Source organism: Saccostrea cucullata, unplaced genomic scaffold (assembly GCF_032062105.1).
Source record: "Saccostrea cucullata isolate Sc308-1 unplaced genomic scaffold, CSIRO_AGI_Scuc_v1 ctg919, whole genome shotgun sequence".
In the NCBI taxonomy this organism is placed as follows: Eukaryota; Metazoa; Mollusca; class Bivalvia; order Ostreida; family Ostreidae; genus Saccostrea; species Saccostrea cuccullata.
In genome coordinates, this window is record NW_026922267.1 from 132,099 (window position 1) to 157,863 (window position 25,765).

Consider the following 25,765-nt stretch of genomic DNA (forward strand, 5'->3'; position numbering starts at 1 on the left):
TCGTAATTCCAAAGTTTTCACTATAGTAAATCATAATTCCAAAGTTTTCACTAAAGTAAATAAAAGTTACAAAATTATTACATGAGTAAATCAAATTTGCGAAGTTTTAACTGAAGTAAATGCAAGTTTTAAGGTCTTTACAATTCTTTATCAAAGTTTGAAAAGTTTATTCATCAGCTTGACAAGGTATGTATTTCTGAGGAAAAACCAACACAATCGGTTTATCTAGCCATTTTTAGGTCCATATAGGTTTTTTGTCTAAATGACACAAATGCTATTTCATAGCATATAATTTTTCCTCGATACAAAAGACTATCGCTGCATCTGAATTACATTTAAAGAAATTAGATTTAAATAAGTATTGCTTTTTTATCGGTATTAGAGACAACCTTTACATTAATGTATTAAAATACAAGAATGGAAATCAAAATCATAATTACATCAAGGTCTCAATTTTTTTCCATAGTTAATCAAAGTTCCAATTTTCATACCATATTAAATCAAAGTTTCAAAGTTTTCATTACATGTAATGGTAAACCAAAGTTCCAAAGTTGTCACTATAGTAAACAAAAGTTTCAAAGCTTTTTAATTAGTGCAATCAAAGTTTCAAAGTTTTTTTCGGTACTATAGTTAACTTTAGTAAACTATAATTAACTTAAGTTTACTTTAGTACTTGATAGGGTTGATTCCTCTATAAATTGATCTTGAGAGGAGTTTTTTTTCTTTTCATTTTTAAAACTTTGAGCTTTCTTTCGCCCTATCTACACTCAAAGTGAATGATTATTGTTACCACTATTTCGGTTATTATACTTTTTGGGGTCACTAGTTGTGATGTGACGTCATCGCTTTTGGGGCACGTATTTTCTTGTGTACAGCCCGTGACATTATGACAGAACGCGACAGGACTTGGTGCCGCAGTTTTTACCAGTTTGACATTTACTAGTTTTTCCATGTTTTCTTTGTGCTGATATTTATTTCACTGAAGGACACTTCTAAATTGGCGAGTGTTTCTTTGTAAATCATGAAGCTATAAGTATACAACAACACAGGTGTAAGACAGTATATCCATTTTTCTTTCTTTAGTATTGATATCTAAACCTTTCTTTAATAGATCTAGAAACTCAAACAAATCGACGTTACCACTCCAAGCTGCTTCATGTAAGGCATTCAAACCATTATTGTCAGTGACATCTTGTAAGTGAGGATATGTTTTGATCAAGAATTCAAACAAATATATCTCACCAATTGTACAACAACAAAGATGTGCTACATTTTCCCATAATTTCCTCTGCTATTGATATCATATCCTTTTTTTACGAGAAACTTAAGCAGATCAATGTTACCACTCCAAACAACATCATGTAAGGCAGTTTCACCATGTTTGTCTCTGGCGTCTATTAGATAACGATACATGTTCATCAAATATCTACACATGTCTATTTTACCATTCATACAGCACAGATGTAGAAGTTTTCCCATTATTGCTTCTGTCGTTGATATCTAAACCTTTCTCTTGCAGACCCTTAAACAGATCGATGTTTCCACCCCAAGCTGCAGCATGTAAAACATTGTAACCATCATTGTCAGTGATATTCAATAGCTCAAGATGCATGGTTACTAAGTACTTACACATTTCTATTTTACCCTTCATACAACATAGATGCAGCACAGTTTTTCCGTCACTGCTTCTTTCTCTGATATCTAAACCTTGCTCTAACTGAAACGTCAGTAATTGTATGTTACCTCCCAAAGCAATAGCATGTAAAGTATTATCGCCATGAAAGTTTCTGACCTTCAGTAAATGGGGATAACTTTCAAGAAGAAACCAACACAGCTCTAATCGGCCATGTTGACAAGCACTGTGTACTACAGTTTTTCCCTCCTCAAGTGAAACAGTGAGTGTTTGATTTTTCAAAATCTGAAACAGTTCAATGTTACCACCACTGGCTGCCATGTGTAAAACAGATCCATCTCTATATAAGCCATGTTCCTTATTTAATAGACCGGGATATTGTTTCATCAAATACATCGCAGTTTCAAGTTTGCCGTTCTGGCATGCACTGTGCAGTATTGATTCACCTCTAAACGACTTAAGGTAAGGGTCACATATATTTTTGTTAAACAGTGTTTTTAGTGCGTCTGTTGCGCCAGCATAAGCAAGGAAATGAATGGTATGCTATCCGTTGTTATTTTTAACATGACGTAAGGCAGGACATCTGTCCAAAAGGAAAACAATTAATTCTAGTTTCTCCCACAAACAGCATTCAGCTAAAATAGAAACACGGCCATTGAAATCGTGGTGACGAGACTCAGAACACTCCAGTAGATCAAGGCCTCTAATGATAAGTTATTTGACTATGTCCAAATTCCTTTTCTGTATCGCACAGAAACAGCTCACTGCGTCCGGAATGACTCTTTCATTTAAAAGAATCTGAACGATATTTACCTGATTCATCAACGTTGCTTGATTCAATGCATTGTACCTTTGATTTTTATCAGTAATAATAGTCAAAAGGAATTTGACCATTCCAATTTACCCTGCTTCTGCAAAATATACTAGCAATGATAAGTCATTCTCGTCCAACTTTTTGAAAATATTTCGCTCTTTATCCATGAAGTTTTGAAACTCAGTGCAAAATTGGGCCTCATTCCAAAAATGTAAGCTTGATATTATTTTGAATAATTCACTATTAGCCTTAAATTTCATACTTTCAATTATTTTTTCATATATCAGAACAAAAAGGCTTTTATGTGTTGTCTGTTGATTTTTGTTTTTTTCTTCGTTTCCTTTTACATTCAGTTTGACTAATAGTGACATGTGACAATGCTGGATTACGAAAGCAAGATTATATTTCATAAGTGTTTTCTCTACAACATCTTGAATACAACGATTTGAAAACGCGCTCACTCCATGTTCTTCACCTAAAAATGAACCCATTAATTCAGAGATGCATTTTGTGAACCTCTTCAATAAAGGAGGATCTTGTTCGTTAGGATTTACATTCAATGCCCTGATTTTGTTCTTTTTATCAAAATTAACATCACGTAGAGCAGACGTTTCAACAATGCCATTGTTCATTAAAATATAAACAAGAACGGAAAAATGTAAATTCGAGTGCCAGTACATATTGTCGACATATTGGTTTAAACCATCAGACGGAGTTTTAAAGAAACTCATCCTTCTATCATGATTCTTTCCACCAGGAGGACGAAATGACTGCGCCTCCATTGAAGCGTTTTCCCTGGATAATGATTAAAAATATCTTTTAAAAAATGAATCGCTTTGCAAAATTTCATCACACTTCTTTCGCTCTGATTATTTACTCTTATTCGTTCGTATCAGTGGTATTTCAATCAAGATTGGCTGGAAGAATTTATAGGGAAACCCAATAACATTATTAAAAAGGAGATATACAAAGATAATATGAAACATAAAACAAATTTTTAATCATTCTAAAATTGCATATTTTGAAAACAAATGCAAAAGAGAATTCTTTTACCTTCAAATGTCTGCTAATACTGGTATGTCCTCGGTTTCTACCTTCCGGGTTTGTAAAATGTCGGCAATTTAAAAGTAGCGATTCAACAAACAAAAGTATATTGTGTTTTAAATATCAGTTATATTCATTCAAGCGTGTGTTATACTTATTTGACGACTTTGACATAATTTCTGAAAGACAAAATTTAAAGGTATACATAGAGGCTTCTGATACCTTGGCTCATTTTTTAACTAAATAATTGTTACAAACATTTAGCATTTATTACCTTATCATGTTTTAAGTAACATGTTCTAGAGTGTTTAAATTTAATTTACGATTTATCTTATATTTTATTTAAGCTATTTATTATAACAATAATGCGTTCTAGACAACTGTACATTACCTTCGTATTTGATGATAGAATCTCGATCGTTTTAAAAAAGTACGAATCCAATTTTAAATAAATGTTTATATTCAGTCATATACATTTACACTGACTAAAATATCAAGTGATCAACAAAAATAACCGAGTTTATCGGAGCGAAGGACGTATTCTACTGCGAATTGTCTGAGCCCATCCTGTCAACATTCCACATCTTTAAACCTATACAGTTTAGTTTTGATATATTATTTGAACATTTTACCTTGGAATATATTCATAACATAATTATATAAGTCAATAATAATGAACGCAATATTGACTTATGAAATATAAGTTCAGGATGTACATTATTCGTGTACCAAATCCCGGGACTTTTTAACTGGAAAAGGGAATTTAATTCCATGAACTAATCTTATAAGAAAATTTGGATTTTGATGATGGTACAATAAACTACAATTTTGTAATCATTTTGTAATGGAATTGATCATAATAGACTAATCAAGTATATTGATTCTAGCATTAAGAATTGAATGGAAATGCAAAGTTACTGAAACAGAAAGGAAACGAGACAAGCAGCAGTGTACACATATTTGATTTTTTTTTATCTCATACGTGTAGATGATACAGCACGTCAATTAAAACTAAGCTTTATCCACGGGTATATGCCTTATCAATAATGCGTCCGGTTTTGACATGATCCCTCGCTTCAAGATTTTATCTTATTGAAACTTTTATTTGTAACAATTTTTCCCTTATAAAATGAATGATAGAGAGCAATAATGTCTTTGAACGCAAGAAAAAGACTCGTATATGTCAAAGAAGTGTCTTAATTTATCAAGGTACAGGAGCTGTACTGGCTACTTGAAGACGGATGTAACTCCCCCCGTCCTTCTCTGAAATTGTATTCGGAGAAAGTAAAGCCTAGCAGTTAAGTAGCTGTTATAAGATTCCTTTAACATTTTGAACACTGCTTTCTTATATCATAAAGCTTATACCCACCTAGTAATGTAGGTGTAACTTACCGTTTATCAACACTGAATCTACAACTTACAAGTAGCCTGGCCTTGTCTAGCACGTTTTGTACTGCCATCGTACAAATAGTTAATTTTCACAATCCCTTGGTCCTTACAACTTTCATTCAGAAGTTCGCTTGATGTAAAGCCCCAGCAATTGTCACATTATAGTGATTTCAAAGACACAGATGACAAAATTTTTAAATTTTGAAGACGATCTCCTTCCTTTCGAGGCATATCAACATCAACGGTGCTACGTCATCAAGTTTTACGTCATCAATTTGAATTTGAAATCATTGATGTAATTTTAGAGGGGAAGTCTTAAAGGTTTATTAAACGAAAGTCGTATGAGATAAATAAATCATCTTTAATTTTGTGAATTGATATTAGCTTTATCCAACCCGTTGAAATGGTGTATATTCGCTCGGCAAGCCTCGCGAAAATAAACACCATTTCAACTCGTTGGATAAAGCCAATATCAATTCACACAATATAGATATCCTCGATTTATCTACTGATTTTCAAAATTGCGTACACTATGGTGAAACATGATTTAAAAGCATCATAAATTTAATAAAAATGTTTCTTTTTTCTTTAAAAAATTATACATGACTTTTGAAATATCCCCAACTCGGTCATTCAATTTCAGCGGGCTAGAATGCTAAGCACATTATAATTGCAGCTTGAATTTTACAATGCAAAAGGTTCATGAATCTTGAGATCTCAGCGAAAGAAATATTCTTTGCCATTTTTAAATGCCTTTTTTTCAGATGATAAGACCGTTTTTTCTCTAGCTTAGCGCAGAGTGGTAACTTTCGGACATCCGGTCCAAGGACTGTCTTCCATGCTAATGATACGTGAGGGGAACAAGTCGAGACGTGATGTAGTGCATAGTTGCATTTGCAGCTCCAAATCACCTTTATTTAGAAATATTTTGGTTAAAGCAATGGAAATGCGTGCGTAAGTCAATTTTCAGAAATCATTTGCATCGCCTACGGAAAAGAGAGGAGAATTTATTGAATGATGAATCGGTTACGACTGAGAGATAAAAGCCTTTAAATACCACATTATTGGTTTTGTTGTTATTGATATATTTATATCTTATTTATTTGCCTAAAGTAAAGGAAAGGATGTCAGTAACAGTCAATCATATCGGAGACTATTTCAAAATATGGTGATGCTTGAAACTCCGAAAATCAGCATATAAAGTCTTAAGGGGGCCGACTATAGTTTCCATTGCGCAATATTTCGCGCATCATAGTAAAATGAAGCGTATTTACGGTTTTAATGCAACTTTTTTCGCTTAAATATTAAAATTAAACAAAATTAAGAAATTATTGGTATACAAATGTAATTACAATTTGATATAACTGAATTTTTAACCGATTTTGCAATTGATAGGTAGGTTGACGTCGTTGCAATGTTTTTTTTGATAATCTGTAGCTCTTAAAGAAAGGGGTAATAAAAATATTATTAAAGAAAAAGTAATAAACATACGCTCTTGAAATTTAAAGCATAGAAATTTGAGAATATCTCCAATATTTTTTATTATGTTTTGATGTGAATCCATTGTGTGCGTCATATTTTTTAATATTCTATAAAATAGTAAAATTTGCTAATTTTTGTAATTTGAGATGCCCCCTCTGGTAACAAGACGGTAGAATTTTGTGTTTCTTACATATATTGTATAATATAGTATTTATCATCAAATATTATAATTTGAACAAAATGTCTATTGTAGTATTTGTATAATTTGCTTTAAAGTGCTAAAAATTGGCATTTTCCTATAAAATCCTATAGTAAACGAACCTGTACTTTGAGACGGTCCCTCAAAAATACCTGGTGCCCGTTTTACAAAAGGACTTACGACTTAAGACCAATTTTAATTAATCATATAACTTTTTAATTAACATTATATCGAAAATTATTTTAAACTTTTTAAAAAGATGTGCAAGATACTTTTACACAGACAATTTCAAAGAGAATTATTAATTTTGCCAAATTTTACAATAATTTGAAGTTTTTAGTCTTAGTCGTAAGTTCTTTTGTAAAACGGGCCCCTGGACGGTAGATTTCCCACAAACTTTGCATTTACACTGAACTTAATGTAAGTTACATTTGGTATTAAAATGAAGAGTTTCGCTATTGTAGTTTTCACACAATAAAACTATAGTCGGCCAATTTTGATTTTATTCCTAATATTAGAATATTGGCCTCATGTATTAGATTAACAGCAATTTTAGTATTTATATATAGGAAAGAAAATGTAAATGCCTGTACAAATAATCATGAATTATACAGATAAATACATTTAATGAATACATGTAAATTGATCCTGTTCTACTTATGATATAATCTGTTTTAAAGGTTCATATATATCGATCTAAAAGTTATCACTAGTGACTGAACTTTTAATAAAATGTTTAAGAGGTATTGGCCCGAAAAATTGTGAAAATAATATCAAAATATCTATGAATATTTATTCATTTAATAATCCCTTGAAAATTATTATGTAAATTTGCATCAGTATTATTTACAACATGGAACTTTTTCAATTGCTTTAATAAAAATCTATAAATTACTGTCATTCACGATCAGTAGTTTCCAATATACATCATGATATAATATTACAATAAATGAAGGATATGGAAATAACGAACAGTATTCAATCTCAACGTCCATCAAACAACATACAAAACAAGAGCAGAGCAAACAAGGACTTCCGAACTATCAGAGGTGGGATCAGGTGCCATGGAGGAGTGAGCATCCCCTGCCGACCGGTCACACCCGCCGTGTGCTGGTTGTCATAATCAGGAAATAACGGAAAAAATCTGTCGACAATTCAGTGTATAAATACTGGACTAACAATTGGTATGAAAAACGTCAGTCAGCATTTCATTCAATGATAAATTGTATTTGCTGACAAGGTCATTGTATCGACCATAGAATTTACGAAATGATGACTTTAAACGAGACTGTTGATATTCTTATGGCAAGCCCTTTTACTATTTATTCGGAAAATAAAAATTTATCTTAAAATTACAGAGATATCTCTCATTTTAGGGAGATATCTCTTAAAAAATAAAGATATCTCTCAACTTAAAGAGATATCTCTCAATTTTAAGAGATATCTCTATGAGAAAGAGATATCTCTTAAACTTAGAGAGATATCTCTTATACTCAGAGAGATATCTCTTTTTATTAGAGAGATATCTCTTTCACTTGGAAAGATATCTCTTTCTCCTTTAGAGATATCTCTTTCGTGAAAAGAGATATCTCTAAACGTTAAAGAGATATCTCTTTCACCTAGAGAGATATCTTTTTTAGTTTTGGAGATATCTCTTTTACTAAAGAGATATCTCTTTAAGTAATAGAGATATCTTTCTCCGTTTATCTTAAGAGATATCTCTTAAAGAGAAAGAGATATCTTTCGAAAGTGTCTAAAAGAGATATCTCTCAAGCAAAAAGAGATATCTCTTTGTTGCAAAGAGATATCTCTCTTCAATTATTTTTATTTAATTTCCATTTCAAATGACCTCTCCCTTACCGGAAGTAAGCTTTTTATTGACGGAAATATAGAAATAGATGATTATTTCATAAGCTGAGAAAATTCGGTCCGTTGCATTTTAGATTATATATATGCTTACTTTCGTTTTCCTGAATATTAAACTTTTAGCATTTTGTCAACGAAGCTACCATTATTATTTGTTTTAAGTAAAGGATTTATAGCATTTTTGTCTACAGTACATGTATTATTCTGGGGGGTGTTGCTAAAACGCGGAACGGAAAACGGAACGGAAAGCGGAACGGAACTGAAAACGGAAAATTTTTGTCAAACAAATAACATAAATTCGATATAAATCACATTAAAGAGCAATATTCTAGTTGTAAAAATCATTTCTGATAAAAATTTATTGTAAACTATTATATATTCATATTCATATATTCACCCTCCGTGGAAAAAATGGTATTGAAAGAAATTCGCCCCCCCCCCCCCACCCACGAAATAGGATTTTCGAGTTTGGGCAAACTTGTGCCCCTTATTTTGGCTTGTCAAATTTGTTGTATGTTGCCCCCCCCCCCTCTTTCAATTTGTTTCCAGTGTCAATGTCTGTTAAAATTAGTTATGATATTCATATTATGCACGAAGTGTCGAATTCGCAAATCATGAAAGGGGGAGTGGCAGTTTCGGGTCTGTGTAGCACAAAGCCACATTAAAAAATGGTTTATTAAACCTTATATATATTTTGGACACAAAAAGAGTTCATACCTATTACATTATAACTTTTCAGACCTTTCCGATGAGCGGGAAAACTCATTGTTTACGGGTCATTCATATAAACCTCCCCCCCCCCAAAAAAAAAAAAATACACACATATGTACCGCAAACAAACAAAATTTAACTTCATTGAATGCAAAGATTTTGTATTATATCTACCACATTGAAGTTTTCCATCCAGAATTTAAATATATAGAAAGCGACTCTATTTTGAATAAAATTTTAATAACCAGTGTGTATAAGAGATGTTTATTCGAGCTTGCCGTTAAGGTTTGTCCTAAACGTAATCTTAATATTTTTTTATATTTTATTTCTCTTTCCATGGTTCATCTAGATATCAAATATTTGCCCCCACCCCAATTCAAAACCAAATAACTACGGAAATGTTCAGACAAGTTGACATCCTCACACTTTTTGTGAATTAATGTAGTATCAGGGGCCTACATGTATATGTATAGTAAGTTAGTATAAAGATCCCTGGTAGTATTAAAGTTAGTGTAAAAAAAAATAGTACTGAAAGATGTTGGAGTTGGAACTTATCCCCCCCACCCGAATCAAACAATTGTTTTCTTTTTGTCTTACCCCCCCCCCTTCCCGGACCAAACAATTGTCTTCTTTTTGTGTTTTTGCTTGTCAAATACTTTTCAATTTCGTTTACTGAGTACCCTCCCTTTTCAAATTCGATTCTAGGTGACTGCTATGTTAGTGATTTTCGTAAATAAGAGACTGAGCATGATAAAATCAACTTGTTTTTAATAGTGGGGGATTGAATAAGTAAAAGATAGATCGTTTATGATAAAATCTGTATATTTTAAGTGATTTAATCCAAAATAGTACATTCCGTTTTCCGTTCCGTTCCGTTTTCCGTTCCGTTTTCCGTTCCGCGTTTTAGCAACACCCTATTCTGGGTTATTGCTATATATAATTGCTCAGTCTTTTTTCTTATAACATCGAAACTATTCCAGAGACTTTACTTCCTGTTTCACTTAATTTCGTTTTAAAGTGGAGAATTAATTATTCTATTTTAACCATCACTAGAAAAGAGATATCTCTTTCATTAAAAGAGATATCTCTTAAGCTTATAAAGATATCTCTTTTTGAAAATCTAAAGAGATATCTCTCTAACTAAGAAAGATATCTCTTTTAACCTTGTTTAAGAGATATCTCTCTAACTTTAAGAGATATCTCTCTCGCTTAAAGAGATATCTCTCTAGCTTATAAAGATATCTCTCAAAGTAAAAGAGATATCTCTCACACAAAAAGAGATATCTCTTTTGTTTAAAGAGATATCTCTCTAGGGTATAAAGATATCTCTTTTAGTCAAAGAGATATCTCTATAAGCTTAAGAGATATCTCTATATGCTAGAGATATCTCTCTTATTGAGAGAAAATTTTTCGTTCACGAATAAATAGTAAAAGGGCTTGCCATATATTCTTGTTTCATTAACTTGCTTGTCAATAATTTACCTCATTTAAGAAATTGTTCATACGTAGAGCATGCTCTTGCGTATCGAATCAACTGAAACAGTGAAGTAAAAGATAAGGAGCATCCGATACATTTAAATCAAATATTCATAACTTACTCCACTTCATTAGATATCTACGTCTTCAACTTAAACTTTACCACATTAGCATTGCAAGTATGCAAACCGATTTCATCTTTTCATTATTTCTTGCATAAAATTGTTTGCTTTAAAATACATGGCATTTATAAATATCTAAGTGAGGTCTATTACTTTCACAGCCACAGAGGCTCTAAGACTTTTTTATATTTTTTTTTATTTTTGAAGCGCGGTAATATCATTAATAGAAGAGGCTACTTTTACCTTTAAATTACATTAAGAAATGCTTTGTTGCCATATTTGTCTTCGACATCCACTAAGTTAGGATACGTGTTGACCAAATACCTGTACATTTCTACTTTCTTGTTCATGCAACATTGATGTAATACAGTTTTCCCGTCATTTCTAGTGCTATTTATATCTAAGTCCATATCTAAGAGGAACTTAAGTATTTCAACGTGACCACCCCAGGCTGCATCATGTAAAACATTCTCACCGATTTTGTCAGTGACATCGAGTAAGAAAGGATATGAGTTAGCAAAGTATTTGCATATGTCTATCTTGCCGTTCATACAACACAGATGTAGCACAGTTTTCCCATCATTTCTAGAGCGATTGATATCTAACCCTTTCTCTAAAAGAAACTTAGCAAGATCAACATAACCAACCAAGGCTGCATCATGTAAGACATTTTCACCATCATTGTCAGTGACAGATAGTAATTCAGGATAATTGTTGACCAAGTATTTGCACAAGTCTATGTTTCCGTTCATACAACACATATGAAGCACAGTTTTCCCTGCATTATTCGTGTTTTCGATATCTAGGCCTTTTTTTAAAAGAAATATAACAAGATCAACGTTTCCCCCGTTTGCTGCAACATGTAATAGATTATGGTCATCTTTATCAGTGACATGAAGTAAGTCAGAATAAGTTTCGAGCAAATATTTGCACATATTTATCTTACCATACAAACAACACAGATGGATCACAGATTTCCCATCATTTGTAGAAGTGTTAATATCTAAGCCTTTCTCCAAAAGGAAAATAGCAATATCAACGTTACCACTCAATGCTGCAGCATGTAAGACATTCCCACCATCATTATCAGTGACATGGAGTAAGTAAGGATATTTGTTGACCAAGTATATGCATATATCTATCTTTCCGTTCATACAACACATATGAAGCACAGTTTTCCCATCATTTGTAGTGTTGTTAATATCTAAGCCTTTTCCCAAGAGGAACATAACTTGATCAACGTTACCACCCCAGGCTGCATCATGTAAAACATTCTCACCATCATTGTCAATGACATGGAGTAAAAACGGATAAGTGTTGACCAAGTATTTGCACATGTCTTTCTTACCGTTCATACAACACAAATGTAGCACAGTTCTCCCGTCATTTCTAGTGCTTTTGATATCTAGACCTTGCTCTAAGAGGAACTTAAGAAAATCTATATTCCCTTCTAAACAGGTACTATGTAAAGCATTTTCGCCCCAAAAGTTTCTGACAAACAGTAATTTCGGAAAACGATAAACAATAAATCTAATCATCTCAAATGTGCCGTACTGACAAGCAATGTGTTAAACAGTTTGACCTGTCTCAGATGAAATTGTGGGTGTTTTATTTTTTAAAATCTGAAACAAATCAACGTTTCCTCCAGCAGCTACCGTATGTAAAATAGATCCATCATCAATAAGGTCATGTTCTTCTCTTAATAGATCAGGATAATTACTGATTATGTATTTTGCAGTTTCTAATTTCCCGTTAAGACATGCATAATGTAGAATTGATACGCCCTTTTTTGTCTTAAGGAATGGATTGTATTTGCACTCTTCAATTACAAACTTAAGTGCATCGGTTGCACCAGCGTAGGCTAGAATATGAGGGGCTGGCTCTTCAATGGACGTTTTCACATTACATAGATCAGGACATTGTTTCAGTAAAGAGAAAATCAATTCCAATTTTTCCCATAGACATGCTTCCACTAACAAAGACACAGATCCTTCGTAAAATGGGTGCCTAGACTCGGATATCTCTAAAAGATCAAGGCCCGCAGTGATAAATTGTTTGACTATGTCCAAGTTCCCATTCTGTATTGCACAGAAACAGATTTTAGCATCGGGTGAAATTCCGCTATCCAAAAGAATCTGAACAATGTTTTCATGATTCATCAATGTTGCTTGGTTTAATGCTTTATACTTTTGATTGTTATCAGTTATAATATTCAATAGGAACTTAACCATTTTAATTTGCCCTGCTTCTGAAAAATAAACAAGCAATGATGCATAATTCTCGTCCACTTTAGTTAGCAAATATTTTTCTTCATCCATGAAGTCTTGAAATCCGATGCAAAATGACTCGTCCTTCCAAAGTTGAAAACAGGATATGATTTTTAAAAGTTCACTCTTTGTATTACATTTAAGACATTCGATAATTCTATTATAAATATATGCAAAAAAGCTTTGGTCAATTGCTTGTAGGTTCGTTTCCATTTCTTCTGTTCCCTGTACATGGAGATTAATTAATAATGACATGTGACAATTCTCAATTACAAAAGGAATGTCGTTTTCCATTAGTGTATTTTTAACAACATTTTGAATACAACTATGTGAAAACTTGCAAAAATTTTGTTCGGCAACTAAAAAAGAATCAATTAATCCGTCGATGCATTGAGTAAACTTCCAAAGTTTTGGAGAATCTTTCGTTTTGAGACATACCTCCATTGCTTTTATTTTTTTCTCCCTATCAACATTATTATTTCGTAGAGAAGAATTTGCCACACTGCCATTATTCATTAGAATATAAACAAGAACGGAAAACTGAAGTTTCGAGCAACGGAACATACCATTTACGTACTTTTTTAAACATTCTGTGGGATTTTGAAAGAAATTCAATCCTTTTTTCTGTAATATTTTGTCATTTCCAAATAATTTACATGACTGCGGAAATCCTAAAGGGGGTATACAACTGAATGTCTTGTGCAATTCATCTGTTTGAAATGGAATGTCGACATAAAGATCATAAATTTGTTTCATTTCTTCTCTTGTTAACTTGTTTGACGAATCTGAAATATCAACCAAAGCTTTCTTAATGAAATCGATTTTAAATTCAAGTTCACTTACAACTTTTGAATACATATCATTGCGGATCGTTACAACCAAAAGATTTCCTTTCTTGTCAATTTCAGCAGACAAAACGTTTTCTACAGACATTATTGTTGTTTCCCATTGTCCTATCTCTGATTTCCTGAAAGCATATTCTCCGAATAGATTATCTACAAAAAATACGGTATCTTTGGTTTGAACGTGTTTTCCACACAATTCCTTAAGACCCGTGACAACCTTCTCATGCTTATTATATGACTTTTTCAATTCTTTCAAGAGGTGTTTAGCTATCGCCGTTTTACCATCCCCGGGGTTTCCTTTTATAAAAACATACTTCTTTTCTAACAAAACGTCTCTTGCTTTCCGGTAGGCTCGAGTTTCTATAAATACTTCACCTGGATTACCATTCTCTAAATATCATAAGAAGTACAGATAAATTAGGATTAAAAGTTATTTTTCAGGATAATTTTTATAAATACATTATCATTCAACCGTTTTTTTTAAATACAAATGTATTAAGAATATTTCAATTGCATCTGCTCTGATATTTTTTAGATTGCTTAATAAATATAAATATGTAGAAATGTAATATTTAAAAATTTCGTCAGTTACTGATTACTAGAAATTGTGCCGGGTACATATACTAGATACATTATTCAAAAAATTCTCTATTAATAACAAAAAAATCATAATTCATATTTTACAAAAAAACATTAATACGACTTTCTTTGTTTGATTTTATTTCAAATAAGGTTTTTCTCATTAATTTGTATGCATAAATCATAAAATTGTAACTAGAATGAAAACATTCGAAACATAATTTTAATTTTGTACAATTTTGATAAGGTATTTCTTAACCAGTAGCACAAAGGAGTTCACATTCTTTTACACCGTGGATAGCTATGCAGCTAAGAACATAAGTAACAGATATGTTTCCTAAACAGAGAAGAATTTTCGTAGATATGCTTGCAAAAAAGACGATTTATATTGGTGTATTTACCTTAGCGACTTCATTTATCAGAATTACTTACGGAGAAGATGATCCTGTTCTGGATCCAGATTGTCCTCGTACCTTAAATTCATCTTGCATCGAAGTTTAATAAATAAGGCATATAACAGAATGACAATCAAAAGGATTGGTACCATGAAACCCAGTAAGATCGGTAGATAATCTGATGTTATTGGTGGTATTAAGGTAAACTCATCTGTGCTACTGTAATGAAAAACCATGAATTCCAAATATAACACACGAGAGAGAGAGAGAGGAAGAGAGAGAGAGAGAGAGAGAGAGAGAGAGAGAGAGAGAGAGAGAGAGAGAGAGAGGGAGGGAAGAATATTTACTTTGTTGTTTTATTCCGACACGACTCTGCTGCTTCGTAGCAATGGCTTTGTTTGTCAATAGCTAAACATTTCTGATCTAAGAAATCAACAAATGGTATTTTAATTTTTTAAATCAACCAATCTTTAAGAATTCGAAATAAAAAATATGCATGCAATGTTACATTAATAATTATTACGTATAACTTTACATTTTTTATGGAATGTAATTTATTACATTCTAAACCCAATGCTTGATTAACCCCCTTCCCTGCAGTCACGCATTTTAACGCATATACCATTTCCTATTTCTAACGCAAAATTACGCATACACCGTTTCCCCGCAATCACGCATTTTCACGCACTTTAAAAAATTCATTTAATCTTAAATTTAATGCCAATTTCCTTCTATTTTATACTCGCAAAAATCTCATGAAATAAGAAAAGTTATTTTTGTACTAAAATATAACGTCAGAATACTATTAACGCTAAACTTTATAGAAACGTAAAAGGTGTTTGCAGGAAAATGGTAAATTTCTATTTCTATGATGTGGACATTAAGTGTATGTTGCATAACAGTTCAGTAAGTTGTAAAGAGTTAAGAAGCTACAAAATTATACATACGTTTGAATATTTCATTGCTGAAATATGGTTTTTCGGGACAACCATGGGTGAAGTCTGCGCAGCTTACTTGGTTAAGATAGCCAGAATTAGTGAGGTATAAACAGGTACCTTAAAGAGAGAATAGGACGTGTTTAAGTAAAGTAATTAAAACCAATTACATTCATGTTATATCACGAGATATATGTATGTCAATTGACGAATCGTTATATAGATGCATAACCTTAAACGCGTTTCCATTTTAGCAATGTTATCTTATGTTAAAGTTTTACGATATTGCTGATTTGGGCGGAATAATCACCGGATGGTAACCCAAGAACCACCAATGTTTAGATCACGCTTTTCAAACTGGTTCAATTTCGTTCTCGGAAATTTCCTGCTGATGGCGCTCGACAAAACTCTTTCTTCGAATTTTGAATTTTTTTACCTCAGAAAAGTTTTTAAGAAATACTAGTACATGTATGAGAGTGTACGCATTTGCAACCATTGCTTCCATCTGTACACACAAGCCACTTGAGAAACACAACGTTATCCAAGATTACTTCTATGTACAGAATGAAGAAAGTGGGCCAACCCCGGGATCATGATATCTTAAGCTTTACCAAGGATGTTTTCATATCAACTACTAATTGTGGCTCTGTTGTTTTAAAAGAGATTTTTAAAGATGTTTCCTATCACCCTACCTCTGGGGTCCACGATTTGATCAAATTTGATTATACCCTATGTAATATCGGATTCACGCGAGCTTACAGTGGCTGGAACGTTATTGTTGACAAGTTAAACGAACGATCACGTTACATGCACGATTTCGCACGATTAACGCATGATTATATCTGATACACGAACGATCCTTCACCTTTTACGATTCTACACGTTACACGATCTTACACGGTTGCAAACGCAAAATAGTTCAAATTATTTAGGAATCGATATTTCCAAAACGAAATACGGCTTTATATTGATTTTAGATTCAAAGAATTATCAATAAATATATCATTTCATCGACTTTGAAAAAAAAACAAAACAAAAAACGGAAATGGGTATTTCTGGTACTAAATACATGCAAGATTTTTTAAATATTATTTTAGATAATAAATAATTATTTAGATTATTCTCCGCAAAAGAAAACGGATTTTTTTTTGTTCTATCAGAAGATAGTAGTAGGTGGACCGTAAAATTTGATTGAATTGGATTTCATAATATGTAGAATGGGGGATACGATTGGGAAAACAATGACAGCATCAAATGACTTCACTTAAAAAGTTATATCTATATGTTTTAATTACTTCAAAATGTTTTTGAATCTCTAAAACATGAAAAACGACATTGTAAATTATTGTTTTACTTTGAAAATTAATCAAAAGTAAGCTACAGAGATAAACACTGTTAAACAAAACCCCGAAAATCATGTCCGTGACGTGCATCTACATTCGCCGACTAAACATTTTTGTAAGTATGAAAAATATATATTTATTTGTAAAAATATTTCTTTTAGATTATTTGAAAATATAAAAAAAAATATCTTACCACAATTAGCAGCAAACAAGAATGAACTTCAGAAAAATATAGTAAAACGTCTTAGTACGGTTTATCACAATAAGTCATGCTATACAAGAACATAATATTGTACGACTTATTATATTGCTTGTTTACAAGCAATAGTTAGTTCGTTCTGCATTCAATTATGTAAACTGCGTTTCAATAAAAAAATAAAATATAAACGAAATACTTGTTTCACAGATAACATTCCGATAAAAACTTACAAAACGAAATTCACACGCACGTTCACAATGTTCACGCAAGATTAAAACCGCAAACGATTGAGTCTGTTACACGCACGATCTCGCACGTTACACGAACGTTCACGCACGATGCACGAAGGATTCTACACGATTGGTTTGTCAACAATAACGTTCCAGCCACTGTATACATTTTTGGCCGAATGGTTCTTGATAAGATTTTCAATAAATGACACCAAAGTTCGCTAATTCTTAATTATGAGTGAGTTGTCCTTCATTGAAACAAAGGACAAGAGAGGTTAAGACCCCTTTTGGCCCTTGTTTAGGTCTTTATGACCGATTCAAAACTTTTTTTATTGAAAACATGTTGGCATCATTGTTACAGAATAAGTAACTGATTCAATGTTATTAGACACACAAAGGTCACAAAATATGTCAATTTCCGATTTTATTAATTTGTATGGGAAGTTTCATCAATTTCAAAGCATACCGTTTAAGTGGAAATTTTAGTGATACGCAAATTTACCGATTTGTCCTGAAAAACTGGTAATTTATTTTTAGCGAGATGTTATTCAGCTATTTTAAGATGCACGTTAAAGAGGTAATAATAAATAAAATGCAATGAATTTTTAGCGATATTCAATTTTAGCCATCTCGGCACCCTCGCTAAGAATGCGAACATTAAATCCTCGCTAAAAATTCTACTTATACGGTGTTTTGTTTCAGAAAACATAGAGAACAAGGTTGCCTTTCTACCAAATTTACATATTTCGTGCACTAGTACGAGATGCATCTTGTGTATAAAAATCTCAGATAGGCAAACTTGTGCCCTTTCTTCGCCGAAGTGAAAAGTATCTTATATTTAATGAAATTCCACCAGAGATGAGGCGTTCGGTAAAATATGACATCTTCTTTTGGCCTCTGTGTAAGCTTCATATCAAAACTATCGCTGGATTTAAAATAGGCATAATTTAAAGCTCTTAACTGAGATTATAATTATACATATTTAACGAAAAGTAATCTTAATATGTTTTATAATGCATTAAATGTGATATCGTTTAATACTTCTATTACAATAGCAGATTAAATGCAAAGCTGTTCAACCGTTATTGCTCAATAAATAGGCCTGAGTCTCTGTTTTCTGAGCACGTTGATTTTTAGAAAAAAAACATACCACTTTCATACAGTCCAATCCGTCTGTTGTAGCAAAACTCAAACAACGCTGACTTCTGCTGGTTAGGGACACAATGGTATGTACTCCTACCGTTGACGTCATCAAGACACCGTCGAGATGTTGATGAAGCGTTCCATGACGTCTTGTCTCTTGGACATTGCTCAACAGCGAAGGCAAGGAATGGATATTGTAAATCTGACATATTTACAGGACCCCTTGAGAGAAAATGAGATTCACAAAATGAAATCCACAATAATTTGTTTAAATAGAAAAGAATAAATAGAATAAATTAATCAATACTTTAAGGATAATAAAGCGGTTAATTTCTTTGGCTTGAATAGAGACAAAGTAAATGAACCTCAAGGAGAAGAAACACAGGATTTTTCCGATTTTTGACATAATCTGAGGGAAATACGATAAAATTTATATTAAATATTTAATTTCAGAAAAGAATGGTGATAGATAAATTGTGAGGATTTTTTGATTTATTACACATCCTTTTTTGACATAAAATGGGGCAACTACGATTAAATTTATATTAGATATTTAATTTCAAAACAGAATTTTGATAATCAAATTGTGAGGATTTTTTTGAAAAATCACAATATTTATGAATTTTACACATATGAATTATAACGATCATATAATCAATGAAGTGTACAGTATTTCTCCACATGTCGACTTCTGACAAAAAACACTCTAAACAAACTCCAAAATAGAGTTAACAGAAATAAGAAATGAGAATTGTAAAAGATGCCAAGAATAGAATCAGGGCATGCGCACATTATTGCAATTTGTCTGGTCTTCAAACACTTCACATGGAAATGTTTAAAAAGTATGACAAATTCGTTATGAGAAAATAACGCTTAATAATTCATCAAGATTATATTTTTTTCATATACCTAAAGTATATAAGAACCGATACATGGGTTAACTACTAGTAAGAAAATATGATCACCAAACGAATTTTTAAAATTGCTTAAAACTTATCTTAACTTACATCATTTATGCATTTTAGCTATAATTTAACAATTCTGAACTTTTTTGCAGAGCGTAACAGATACATTGTTTAATATTTGATAATCAATTAAAAGCTATTACAAAAATTGACTTTGAGATTGAATATTGTTCGTTAAATCCATATCCATGTTCTAAAATATGTTTAAATTGTTGAACGACATAATGTTTTTAGCACCGAATTGTATAAAAAATCTTTTTTATCTGATATTTAGGTAATTAAACAGCATTTTTGTTGCAATTTTTCTACTGAAGTAAAATTTAGAACCATGGTAGTACAATTCGTTGAATGTAACCTGTGCTGAGCCCGTGTATATATCCCCATGATGTACCTCTTTTGTGTATGTATTCGTATGACGTCATGCTTGTGTTTGAAGAAGACGCCATTCTGTGTAAATACCCACGGGTAACATTTGTGAACTTTATCGACTTGTTGTGTGCAGTCAGGGACTGCTGTGTGCGCCTCACATACATAATAACTTGTTGCTTTGTGTGCTCGTTATTTAAGAAATAAAGTCCGCGTTTTCGTGAATGTTGCAGAATAACCTCCGAGGTCGAGAAATGTTGTTTGAAAGATAAAAGCCGAGGCGTTAGCCGAGGCTTTTATATTTCAAACAACATTTCGAGAATGAGGAGGTTATTCTGCATCATTCACGACAACAAGGACATTATTTCAATTCTACTAAGACCGATAAATACGGCTGATCGTTTCCTCTATAGAAAAACGAATTAGTTTACCATGTCTCGATTACGCTGTTTTTTTAACACCAGAGGTACAATTTGTTTGCTTACCTGTGTTAGGAATGCAGACGAACTGATCTTTCGTAACATTGAAAATAGCCTTTTTTAAATAAAAAATTTGTTCGTTATATGTATTGATCAGTTAAAACGAATATACAATAACAAAATCATGTTCCTGTTTTACTGACAAAATCACGTTGTTTAATGTGTAGGGAGGTCCATGGAATAGCCCCGCTTAGCTTTAAAACCGACTTTATCAGCAACTTTATGAAATTTACAGTGTTTATTTCTTATGAAGACGACACTTCGATGCGGTCTAAACAAGTATTTCATTCTACAGCCAAACATGCATTTGATTTTTATTAATTTGGTGCATGTTTCTGAGCTGATAATATTTTGATGACGTTCGTGATTTATTGGAGAATAATGTCCGGCGGCTTCCATTCATGTTTTTAATAATCGTGGTAGAATTCTGTATATTTGTGTATTTGTTAACTGTATTGTGTATGTTATAAATGGCATTAGATCAATACAATGATAAACGGAGCGAAACACAAGGTCATGTGCTTTTGAAAAACATCAAACTCTACTAAACTTCTGATAACGATTCAGAACTCATACATTTGAATATGTGATAGTGTGTTGGATAGGTTAATTCACACACAGAGTTTGTTTTGCGAAGATAAGGGTTAATGCTACGTTTACACTATGTTCCCGGCAGCCACGGCAATCACGTTTCAGGCCACCGTGGAAAAAACGGGACAGGCGTGAGAAAACTTGGGGCAACGGGAGTGGCAAACGTAACTCATCGCGAGTGCCGTGGATGACGTGTCAGATTTTTAAACTGTCAAAAAATTTGCCACGGCGGCCACGTTCCAGATGTGAAACTTAGTAGGTCGTAGTAAAACGGAATAAACGCAACAAAACGCGACAGCACGTAATAGACCCTAATAGAACTTAGAGGCAGTCCGCAGTGGGACGGGAGAAGGTATATTTCCATTCATCTCACGGTCCATTCACGTTTTGAGAGGTTTTGCCGAGTTTAGACCACGTTCTGACACGGCTAGTTCATGGTTGGTGTCCGTTTTATCACGTTCTGCCACGTTTCATCACGGTCCTCTCGGCAAACTAGGGTGTATGATAGCCGTTTCCTCGCGTTCAATCGCGGTTCGTCCCGGCATGTTACGGTTTATGGTTCCAGTGCGTTGCGTTCTACTACGGTCTGACACGGCGCACGCAGTCTGAGAGGAAGCATATAAGAGCCGGGCACTGCAGAGAAGTTTCATTATGGATCCATATGGATCTCCGCCTTCTCATCCGTCTTATTCGTCTCATTCCTAGTTGCTACACTCCTGCCTTCCCTCTCTGTAACTGCTGCTGGTTCTCTTCATTTTGACGAAGTGATTTTAGGTATGCGCCCATCAAACACGCGAAAATAAAATCTTCGTCTTGGGAATTCATGATGTTTTATCTTCGAAGGGTCACGATACAATGATTGTTTCTGCTTAGGAGACCTTCTCTGGTACAAACGTGATCCAAAATTTCCCGGCGTCCATGTTTCAGACGTAGAAAGACTTGACAGAACGTGAGAAACGTATAAGAACTTAATAAGAACGCGAGATACGAGAGGGGACCTATCAGAACGTAAGAGGCCTGGGGGGAACGTGCTGGCATACGTGGCAGAACCGTAGTGCGCCGTGAAGCCTCTGGCACTCCACGGCAACTTTTTCCTACGGCCCATCACGGATTCCGTAGAAGACCGCAAAAGAACTTGTCAAGACTTGGATATAGAGGGGAAAATAATTAAAATCTCACGGCGCACTACGTTTCGGGCAAACGGGGCTGCCGTGGCTGCCGGGAACATAGTGTAAACGTAGCATAAGGTGGATCATCCCTCTGATAAGAGAGATAACACTTCTTATAAGAAAGTTAACTTTCCTTAGCATTTTGTCATGAAATTCAGTGAATTGCAATGTCAGAGTTTACAAGTTTCATTCATGCCGACCATTTCATAGTCAACTCAATCAAACTTATTCCAAGGTACAAATTGTGATTTATAGTTTCTATTGCTTGTATATACATTAATGATTTATAATAATTTACTTAAAACATTTATACTCAGTTCCTTTAAACAGTGTAAATTGAGAAATCTCTACCTCTTAAAGTATAATTCTTTCAATTGTACAGAAATTTCAGATGCAGTATTGTTTACAATCATTTAATTAATATTTTGTTTCATTAAAAAAATATTTTCAAGGGCGATAATGGAAGGATAACTCTTGTTTATGGATGTGTGTTATTTTACATGCACAGAAAACAATTTGTAATTGTGGTTTAAAAAGCAGCGCTTCAGTATGTTTTCTAACGGGAATTAGATAGGTATGAGAGTAAATATTATTTTTATATATACCTCATATTTCTAATTCAATTGTGAGATAAAAAATAATAAATCTTTCTATTTACCATATCAAATTTTCTTCACATCATGATTTGACATATTATTAATTTCTGAAAAAGTAAGCAACGCTTCATACTTCAAACTATTTTCCATTTGAATTTAATGCTATAGTTCTTGCTGAAAATCACTGTCTGGATTTTTTTAAAAAAAGGTCGGGAAATTTGGAGCAGAGGGATATTGTCCCTTAATTTACAGCATGTAAAGGTAGCCAAGTTCTGCATAGACCTACAGTTATACTTGTTATTCCATGTAGGCAATCATATATTTGCCATTCAAATACACCATGGTTAATTGCCTTACTAATTTTAAAGTCATGTTACCATAATGAATAACAAAATTGTTAGGAACAAATGTATTCATTCAAAATATGATTTATAATTGTAAACCACCCCTCCTATTCCTTAGGGTGGTTACGCACTGCACTGCAATTGCTTATGTTTTACCACCTGTGTTAATTTTTGATTTCATCAAACAACGAATACTGTTAAACTTAACAATTTCTCACTAGCAATTTATGTATGGTTATTTGCTTTAATTAAATTGCCTAATCTTTCTACTGCCTTTCTTTCTATCTATCGTTTAACATTAAAATTAAAGTTTGTACTGCTGTTCTCAATGAATATCACAAACATTAAACGTGCGTGTATTCAAACTGCAATTTGTTACTGAGGAAGAACTTTAAAATTAAGGGAACATTTGAGAAAAGAGAGCTCAAATAATCTATCATTCATTTACAAGAAATGCCGAATTTTCTATTTCCATTCAACTTCTGGCTAATTCATCAACAATCAAGGAAGGAGTATTGCAGCAGTGGATCAATGAAGATCGCACTGAATTAGATGGCGATAATATATCGGACGACCAAGTAAGTTGCAGGTAGGGAAGATCTAAGTCGCAAACTTACAAATACTAGCCAGAAATTGGAAGTCTGATATTTTGAAAAGGAGGAACTGCGCCACAGATTAAATATGCAGCAGTACAGAATGCAAATGCAAGTAGAGGAACTTCATAGAAAAGACTTGGCCCTTAAGGAAAAAGAAGCACAAATTTTTGAACTTAGAGAAGAGCTAGATAAACAAACATCCGGGAATATACCAAACTTTTCACTGAGTAATCCACAGACACCTTTTCGACAGGGCAGGAATTAAGCATGAACCGATCACACCGCTTCTGACCTCTTTGTGCGTAGAACCTGGACAACGCATCATGGAAAGAGGACACATGATGACTAGTATTAGGTCTCATTCACCATTTGAGTTACATGTAGGACCAATGCAGTCATCTACTGAATAAACTACAACATGAAAATACAGACGTATCAGTATTATTCCAGTCAGTGGCTAGGAAAACCTCCTACATCACATGCCCTTCTTCTGAGTAGCCTTGCCTCAAGGTCATATTGGTCATGCAAAAACAAGTTGGTCATAAAAGACAGGATACTTTCTCTATCCCTGGCGAAATGCAAAACAAAAAAACCCCGGAAGCTTTCGCTTTCCTTTTTGGTTCCAAAAACCATGCAAGAAGAGGTACTCTACTGTTGCCATGATATGATGTCAGCAGACCCCCTCTGTGTTATGCTCATGAGCAGGATTTTGCTGATGGATACCCATGTAGGTAAACTTGTCTCTCACTAATGTTTCTTGCTATAAAACTAAGATTTTCTTAGTTTTAAATGCATAACAATCATGTTTAACTCTTCCAATATTCTTTCTTTTTTATTAATTTTTTATTTTACGATTTTCGTTTGTTTGTTTGTGTGATTTTTTTGGCATCACTACATTTTTTCTGTTTCTGACATGTTATAACATTATTTTAATTATCAGCCATGACCATAACTTGACTGTCCTCATAGCCAGTAAATAGGTGTATGATGTATACTTTAACATGCTAAAGTATATCTTGTAGACTATAAAGTTGTAGGCTATGTTGACACTTAGCTCCTTTGAAATAAAGGATGCCACACCTGCTGTGACACGGGGCTTCGGTTTATACGGTCTCATCCGAAGGACCGCCCAATTTAGTTGCCTTTAACGACAAGCAAGCGGTGCTGAGCACAGAAGACATTATACAAGAGAATGAACATGCCTCGATATAGATAATTAATTTTCAAGTAGAAAAAAAAGAAAGGAAAGTGTAAAGATCGAAAGATATTTAGAACTATTTAAAAAGCTTATCGGCTTTGAAATGCGATTGTCACGTCACTGAACGTCAAGCAAATGCTCCGTGAATCGCATGACCGCACAGTAAAAATCTTTGTAAATTTTCTAAGTTTTAGTTATTAGACCTAATTTTTACATAATAATACACAAAAGTGGGAATTTAATAAGACAAAGGTCATATCTCACAGTATACAATAGGTTTTCTGCAAAACAATGTGTCCGCAAACATTTCTTACAACCTTCGTACATGTAATTTAGGAGCAATTTGCAATCTATTTTTTTTTGTTTTAAATCAAGAAGATAAATGATAAAGGAATTAGAAACATTATATAAACTGTTGGTAGCCTTTTTCCTGGGCCCATGGTTAGAACGTTTGCTCTACTAGAGTTGTAAAGTAGGAGATGATTCTCAAATTTCAGGTTCGAATACCATGAGTTACATGGACATCGTCCTTCGGATGAGACAGTATAACTGAGGTCCCGTGTTGTAGTAGTTGCTGGAAAACAAGATCCCTCCCTCCTCGATGGCCCTGAGTGCCAAGTATAGGACAAATTTTAACGACAATAGATGGCGTCTTCATATGCAATAAAATTTCTCGAGAGGAACGTTAAACAATAAACTATTAATCAATCAATAAACGGCTGGTAACACTTTTTAAGTTTTTTTTTTTGTAAGGTCTTATTGTAAGGTTTATTATGATAATTATAACTG

General features: G+C 33.2%; 4 protein-coding genes across 4 annotated transcripts in view; all 4 read right to left on the reverse strand.

The window, feature by feature from the left end:
- Positions 1–1,441: 1,441 nt before the first annotated feature.
- On the reverse strand, positions 1,442–1,954 carry LOC134261499 (putative ankyrin repeat protein RF_0381). Its single transcript, XM_062743935.1, has one exon. The coding sequence runs from the start codon at positions 1,952–1,954 to the stop codon at positions 1,442–1,444; it is 513 nt and encodes a 170-aa protein (XP_062599919.1).
- A 9,027-nt stretch (positions 1,955–10,981) lies between these two features.
- LOC134261500 (putative ankyrin repeat protein RF_0381) lies at positions 10,982–12,073 on the reverse strand. Its single transcript, XM_062743936.1, has one exon. The coding sequence runs from the start codon at positions 12,071–12,073 to the stop codon at positions 10,982–10,984; it is 1,092 nt and encodes a 363-aa protein (XP_062599920.1).
- Positions 11,833–25,765, reverse strand: part of LOC134261495 (uncharacterized) — a 41,739-nt gene continuing 27,806 nt past the window's right edge. Inside the window, exon 2 of the mRNA XM_062743931.1 lies at positions 11,833–14,238. Coding sequence (XP_062599915.1) covers positions 12,305–13,936 — 1,632 coding nt within the window. The 5' untranslated portion in view covers positions 13,937–14,238 and the 3' untranslated portion in view covers positions 11,833–12,304. The remainder of the gene's footprint in view (positions 14,239–25,765) is intronic.
- On the reverse strand, positions 14,852–18,890 carry LOC134261501 (uncharacterized). Its single transcript, XM_062743937.1, has 4 exons — positions 18,680–18,890; positions 15,770–15,877; positions 15,170–15,245; positions 14,852–15,041 (listed from the first exon to the last, which is right to left on the reverse strand). The coding sequence occupies exons 1-4, from the start codon at positions 18,879–18,881 to the stop codon at positions 14,852–14,854; spliced, it is 576 nt and encodes a 191-aa protein (XP_062599921.1). The 5' UTR covers positions 18,882–18,890.